General features: G+C 58.4%; 1 protein-coding gene across 1 annotated transcript in view; it reads left to right on the top strand.

The window, feature by feature from the left end:
- The window catches only part of GPR137B (G protein-coupled receptor 137B), a gene marked incomplete at its 5' end in the record, with an annotated part of 30258 nt that overhangs the window by 8912 nt on the left and 14012 nt on the right, over positions 1-7334 (top strand). The window contains 1 exon segment of the mRNA XM_006145992.2: positions 4652-4701. Coding sequence (XP_006146054.2) covers positions 4652-4701 — 50 coding nt within the window.

Below are 7334 nucleotides of genomic sequence, written 5' to 3'. Positions count from 1 at the left end.
GTGGATGGGGGCTGAGGGAGTGGCCGGGGGTCAGGGGTTGGTAGTGAACAGGGGGCTGAGAGGGGAGTGGACTGGGGGCCTGAGGGAGTGGCCGGGGGCTGCGGGAGTGGACGGGGGGATCTGAGAGAGAAATGGACTCTGGGGCGCTGAGAGGGGAACCCGCCTGTCGTCAGCCTGCACTGAGCCTGGCGCACGCTCCTCACCTCCGTAACCTCCCTGACAGCCAGAGGGCACCACCCCCTACCCCTGAGGTTGTGAGGGTGAGGGCCTGGCCAGGGTGTGGGCAGCCGGCTCTCCACTCCCACCGGCCACCCACGCCAGGGCTGTAGGGGCACCGCCCACCCCACTGGGTGCAGACCCCGTGGTTTGGGTCCCACTCGGCTACTAAACCCTGACTTCCTCCTTTCTGCCCAGCCCAGCAGGCCAGGCCTGGAGCTCCGGCTGGCGTGGGAGGGTGTCCTGCTCGCTCAGCCTCTCCCCTCCCTCTGGGGCTGGCCAGGGACAGCGTGTGATCAGGGGGCCCTCAGCCTGTTAGCTCTGCTGCCTACAGGGGGCTTCAGCTTGATCCTGGCCCCCGCCATCCATGTCCCTTCCCCTGGCAGCCCCACGTGGGGGGTCTTTCAGACTCTGCCTTTGTCCTGAGGCCCTGAGGCCACTCCCCCAGGGCCTCCTTCTGGTCCCTATTGCCCTGCCTTCACTCCGGCCTACCTGGGGCCTCCCCCTGCAGGGGTCTCTGCTGGAAGCGCCCCCTCCACGTCCTGGGGCCCTCAGGACCCTGGGCGCGGCTTGGGCTCTGCCAGGACTCCTCCTCCACAGCCCGCTTTGCCCCAGGTCTGTGCCCGCTGAGCCTGTAGGTTTCAGGCTCAGCAGAGAGGTGCAGCGTAGCCTCACAGCTGGCTCCCGCAGCCTGGCCAGTCTCCCCGGAGTCCCAGCACCGGGACAGGAGGCGACGCAGAAAACGGGGAAGTCCAGGCAGTGCTGGTCTTGTTCAGGCCGACTTGGGGCCTTTGGACAGAGGCATGTCCCACCCTCCTGGGCTCTGTGGGGCTGAGGGCTGCTGTGCTAGGCCCCAGGTGGCGAGCCTGCGTGGCACTGTGGCATGGAGCCGCCGCACAGCAAGGACAGGGCTCTCGGTGCTCGGTGGCCCTGGCAGCAGGGCTGGGCAGTGGGCAGGGCAGGCAGAGCCTGGGAAGGGCAGCAGCGTGGAGACCTTTGCCTGCCGGGCCAAGGTCTCTGTCCTTGTCTCCCCATCACCCTTCACTGAACAAGGCATGTGAGAAGGCGCTGTGTTCTGAGGGCAGAGAGCAGGGTGTTCCAGGTGTGCACACACAGGAACGCACACATACACATGCACACACACATGCACACACATGCTCTCACACACGCGCACATGTGTACACATGTATGCACACACCTGGACAGGGATCTCAAGTGTCAAGTCAGCTGAACAGGCAGTCCGTGGTTCCCTCAGCCTGGGGACCGCTGCGAGTACTCTCGGGAGCGCTGGCTGTACGGAGATCAGGGGAGAGGCGTGTCATTGTCGGCCCCGCTAGCACGCGTGATGAAGCCCCCCTCACCGAGTGTGGGGCCTGGGGATCACCTGAGGCCTGGAGGTGAGCGGGACTGGTCCTAGGGCCACCACTTCCAGGCCCAAGGGTGGGAGCTGGGACACTGCGCCTGACCCTGGAGCACAGCCCCTCACTGCAGAATCGCTGGGGTGGGCAGCGCCCTTTCGTGGGGTCCCATAGGCTCTGAGAACACTGGGAGTCTCAGTAACACTCTCAGCCCCCTGATGGCTTCTAGCAACGAGCTGGGACGCAGGGAAACCGCAGCTTCCTGTTCAAGTTCCTTTAGGCCCAGGAGCCTGCTTACGTTGGTGGCACTCCTGCAGCAGAGCAGCCAGGCAGCAGCTGCCGTGGGGTGCAGCCTGGGCCCACTGCCTCCTGGAGAGCCTTGCAGAGGCCCGCACAGCGGGACCACTCCAGGCCACGGGCTGCAAGACAGCACCCGGGCGGCGCTTAGCCCGAGAGGTGTGTGTTCAGGCCTGCGGGTCGGCATGGTGCACCCCGCCCTGCGAGGCTGTCCTCTGGGTGCCTGTCGGCAATGCCCCGGGCCACTCCCATTGCAGGCAGGAAGTTGGAAGGAAGAGGAGGCACGGGGCACAGACGGGAAGCTTTCTGCAAGCTCAGCCGTCCCAGGAGTGTCTGGCGGCCGTCTGTGAATACCTGGGTATTGTCCAGGACCACGTGGCGTGGCGGCATCTGCACAGGGTGGTCCTGAGGATCATGTCTTAGCCGTGTGACTTGCTGCCCTGGATGGACTTGGGGCTGTGTGGGCTGAGTAGGAGGAGAGGAGGGCTGTCCGGGCCACCCAGCAGTGCTGGCATGCCTACACCCGCAGCACGGGGAGGCTGTACTGCTGTCAGGGTGGCGCCTGCTGGCGCCTCTGGGCGGTCACAGCATGCTCGCGGCCGGTTCCCGTTGCTCACTCCACTCGGGAAAATCCAGGAAACCAATTCAGACCTCCTGACCTTGTAGCTGGTTTTCCTCCTTGGAAACAAGGGCTCGTCCTCCCGGGGCGAAGGCTGTCCGGCCTCACCAGTGCCTGTTTAAATCTGGGCTCCCCCAGATCCATAAGCTGATTGGCGTGAGCCGCTCTTCACGTGCTGTCCCTGCCACTTAGTGACCTCTGTCCCTCCTTCATCCTGATGTGAGCAGACTCGTGTGTCTGGAAGGTTCTCCTTCCTTGGGGAGGCTCCTGGCCACACCCTCCATCTCTACCTGCCCCTTCCTTCTCCAGTCGAGGTGGCGGTTCCCCGTGGGGCCATGTGTGCAGCATGGCCGCAGCAGGCCACTCCCTCCCTGCCACACCAGTGGTGGCCCCGAGGACAGGAAAGCTTCACGGAGGCATGGCTTCCTCTGGACATCACCCTCAACCCCCTGCCCCGGATTTCTGCCGCCGTCGGAGCTGTGGGTGAGAGCCTGAGGCCACGGGGACAGGCGGGAGCAGCTGACTACCATCCCCGTGCCCAGGCCCTTGGGGTGTGCTGTTTCCCCAAAATTCCAGGAAGGGGCGGCGCAGCAGGACCATGGGTAGGCATTGGCGACCTTGCTGAGCGTGGAAGTGCCTGTGGTCCGGAGGCCAGCTCTGTGCTCGAGGCGCGTCTGTGAGGCCCAGGAGTGGCGGTGGTTGTGCCGGCCAGCATGGCGCCACACTCGGGGCAGGTGTCTGAGCGCGCCGCGGCTGTCGTTCCCCCAAGCCTCACCCACACTGGCCTCCATTCAGGTGAGGTCCTGAGGCTCAGAGGGCCCGGCGACGTCCCGAGGTCACAGCAGCTCGCTGATGGGGCTAGGATTCGAGCCACGGCAGCTGCTCCAGAGGCCACGCTCTGAGCCATCAGCCCCTTAGGTGTCTGCACACACAGGGTGGGCCCGTGTGTGCCTCAGTGAAGTCGCAGGAACCAGGGCACGGGCACGTTCCAAACACACGCTCTCTGAAGACGAACAGCAGCCGCGGGCCGCAGGGGGGGTGCATAGCCGAGGGGACCCCACACGGCTCAGGACATCTTGGCCCTGGGCGAGGACGCGCCTCCTGGGCGCAAGAACCCGGAGTCAGGCTCTGACCGCTCTCCTGGAAGGGACGGAGCCAGGGGGCTGGGCCGGGGCCTCCAGTGCCGTCGTGTTTAAACTGTTTATTTCATTCATGAGTGCACACAGAGGGCTCAGGAGGAGCCACCCCGAGGGCCCTGGGCACTGCCGCCCCTCCCCGGCCTCCAGCTGCTCAGGAGCGTGTGCACGTACATATGCCCACATTTTCAGGCTGACCCGGGATCCAAACCCGTGGTCGGCCATGCTGCCAGCACTGCCTGTCAGTTTGCTACTTAGCGTGCCACCAGGCTGGGCCAACTGTGTTTGTTTTAGTCATTAAAAATAAAATGCAGCCCTGGGGACAGAGGGCACTCCTGGGTGCTGGGAGGGAACAGGCAGGCGAGCTAGGAGCCTCAGCCGGATTTATGGTTGCAGTGTTCCGCAGCTGTCTGGGGGGGCCTCTGCATCATCTGGGGGCCAGGGTGCGGGCCAAGAGCCCATGTCCCCTGGGTATCCAGTGGCCCCAGCAAGCACTGTTCAAGTAGACGCCAAAACTGGGGAGGAATTTGCCCTTGGAAACACCTCATTTCACAGCTGACGGGGCCCCCTGGCCACAGCCTGAGCACCCGCAGCCACCGGCCCTGGTTAGGGCACCTCCGGCTGCGAGTTTCTGGCCCTCAGGTGGCATTCGTGGGAAGCGCCTGCCGAGGGAACCCTCTGAGGAGGGCCGGGCTGGGGCCCCAGGAGTTCGGCTCTCCAGGACGGCCAGTGCTGGGCGCGGGACCGCAGCGTCTGGCTGTGCGTGCCCACATGTGCGACGCGAGCCAGCCGCCCCTGCACCCTGTGAAGCAACGTACTCACCCCTTACACCTTGGACGCTCTAGCCCCTCAGCAGCCGGCACGCAGCGTGAGGTGCCCTGTGTGACAGGCGGCCTCAGGGAGATGGATATCTCAGTGCCGGGAGGCAGGCTGCGGCACCCGGCATGAAGGGACAGGGCCCCAGGTGAGGGTCTGTGTGTTGGCGTCTGGTTGTCCTCAACCTGCCATGTCTTCTGTCATTGCAGGTGATCTTCAAAGCCAAGTCCAAATACTCCCCAGAGCTGCTCAAGTACCGGTAAGCACGTGGGCCTCCCTGGAGGTGGCAGACACAGGCCGCTCCTGGGAGGCGGCCCCCACTGGGGCTCGCACATGTCTCCTTCCCATGTTGTCTCGTTCGCATGTGCTTTGTACCCACGTACGCATGCTCGTATCCGGCATGTCGACCACTGTGCCCACCGTGTCCCTTGTCCCCATCTGGAGACCCGTGGGTCCCTGGCCCAGTCTTACATCCTGGACTGTCCGACCTGAGAGGAGGCGGACAAGCATGGCATGGAGGCATGGCGTCTGAACCTCTCTGGTCACGTGCGAGGGAAAGGGCCCTGCAGAGGGGGATGGTCCCTGGAGATGCCAGGAGTCCGCCCACTGGCCACTGGCCCAGCAGAGGCAGCAACAGCAACCTGGCTGTAGCCCTGGCCCTGGGACTGGCAGCTGCCTGCTGTGGGTTCCGTGTTTGCAGAACTCCCGTCTGGGCTACCCGGTGACACAGTGGAGAGGCGTCCCAGGCCACCCTGGGCATGCCTCGGACATGCTGGCCTGGGCTCCAGGCCAGCTGAGACTGGATCACAGCGCAAGGACCTGGTGGTGCCTGTCTAGCTGTATCTGCCTCTCTCATGACAGCGTTTTTTGTTTGTTTGTTTGTTTTGTTTTTTGGGTTTTTTTTTTTTTTAGAGTTTTTTACTATAGGGTGTGTGTGCTCGCCAGAAAGGCAGAGAGAGACAGACAGAAAGCGAGAAATCACCCCCCATGGGGGATGGCCACGCCACAATCCCTTCTCTATTCTCCTCTCGGGATCTTGTGCACGCATGCACATGCGCCCGGCGTGAGTTTAAGCCACCGGGTCCAGGACGCGAACCGCGCGGTCAACTACGTGGGAGTCCAGTGACATAGCCATTATGCCATCTACTGGTCCCCTCTTATGGTAGAATTTTATTTTTAATTCAAAAAAGAGATAAGACAGGGAACCAGCAGTTAGCGTAATGGCTATGTCGCTGGACTCCCACGTAGTCGACCGCGGTTCGTGTCCCGGACCCAGTGGCTTAAAACTCACGCCGGGCGTGTGTGCGTGCGTGCCCAAGATCCCGAGAGGAGAATGGAGGAGAAGGGATTGTGGCATGGCTATTCCCCCTGGGAGGTGATTTCTCATGTTTTGTTTCTCTGTCTCTCTCTGTTTCTCTGGTAAGCAGGCGTGCCCTATAGCAAAAAATGTTTCTCCATAAAAAAGAATCTCTAGTTCCTCCAACTGTGTCACAGTTCATGCATTATAACTCCTAGCAGTTCATTTTTTCTGGATATTTTCCAAATCACCTAAGAAAAGTATTCGCTTAAATTCTAATTCTAGCTTTATCATTAACTGGTTGTGTGTTATTGGGGCAGTCTCTGTGTCTCAGTTTTCTCATCTGTAAAAAGATACGGTTAGACTGCTAATTTGAAAAAGTAATCGTTCTTTTCAGATTTTATCACTCTGTTTCAAAACTACATTTTCGAATGTACCTATATAACAGAATTGTTGGCTTGAGCCCATGAAATAAAGTTACATTTGCTTCTTGTTGACAATGTGCTTTCTCTTTCCTACTCCAGATCATACCCTTTCTTGGCAAACAGGAAGTAGAGAGAGCTTTGGCTGGAGCAACGGGTGCCATGTTGATTGCAATACCAGGTCCTGCACAGGGTTGTTAAGGAATGGAGCTACCCCCACTCATGTTAAGAACTGGATCTTGGAGAGCTATGAAGAGGAAGAGGAGACAATGAGAAAAGGCACGGGAAACACACTTTTCCAAAAATTAAAAAAAAAATTATTTATTTAATTAGAGAGAGAGACAAGCACATCCAAAATCATCTTCATGCTGTGGTCCACCTCATCTTCAGCCTCTGAAAATGAACCTGGAGCTTTTCCATGTGAGTCCGCCTTTCGGGGCATAGTTTTACTGCTATGCCACCATTCAGTGCACAGAAAACTCATTTATTTCTACTGACTAGCTACAGTGTCAGTGGGGAAACATATCTGTGAACCCCAAACCTGTAGACCCGAGAAACTTTCACAAAGTTCAAGTATCCTTATATCATATATTAACACAGATTTACATACAAATCTCAAATCATTCTTTTTGTTGTTCTATCTTCATTTTACCAGGTTTCCACACAGTTCATCCCTTGTAGTCAGCTGTCTTCCCATAGGTGACCCCACAGAACTGTCCTGTTTTATAACTAGTGAGGCCTATGTGTTCACTTCCCTATATTTCCATGTGGCTATAGTCTGGGAATGATTTAGAATCCTAGAATACTTTGTTTGGCTCTTCAAGCCCTTCTCTGGTGATAACCCAAAAGTTAATTGATGTTTCCTAAGGATGTGCAAACTGAAATACTTTTGTGATTCAAATTTAGAAAAGAACTAGCTGTGTAATTTCTGTTTCAGCATATCGACATCTATTGGTGTTAAACTACCTTTTTCCCCTTTGTGCTTTTGGTTTTGATTCTGCTTTTACTTCAAGCCTACCTTGCCTCTATCATATCAATATCCCAGATGGTTAAGTCTAATTGTATTTAAAATTCTACTTAAATATTTTTTGAGAGATTTTTGTTATAGGGCGCATGCATTCGACAGAGAGACAGAGAGACAGAAAGCGAGAAATCACCCCCCGGGGGGGGGGG

This window comes from Tupaia chinensis, unplaced genomic scaffold (genome assembly GCF_000334495.1).
Source record: "Tupaia chinensis unplaced genomic scaffold, TupChi_1.0 Scaffold000161_1, whole genome shotgun sequence".
NCBI lineage: Eukaryota > Metazoa > Chordata > Mammalia > Scandentia > Tupaiidae > Tupaia > Tupaia belangeri.
Note: the sequence above shows the minus strand (reverse complement) of the source record. Positions and strands in the feature narration are given on the sequence as shown.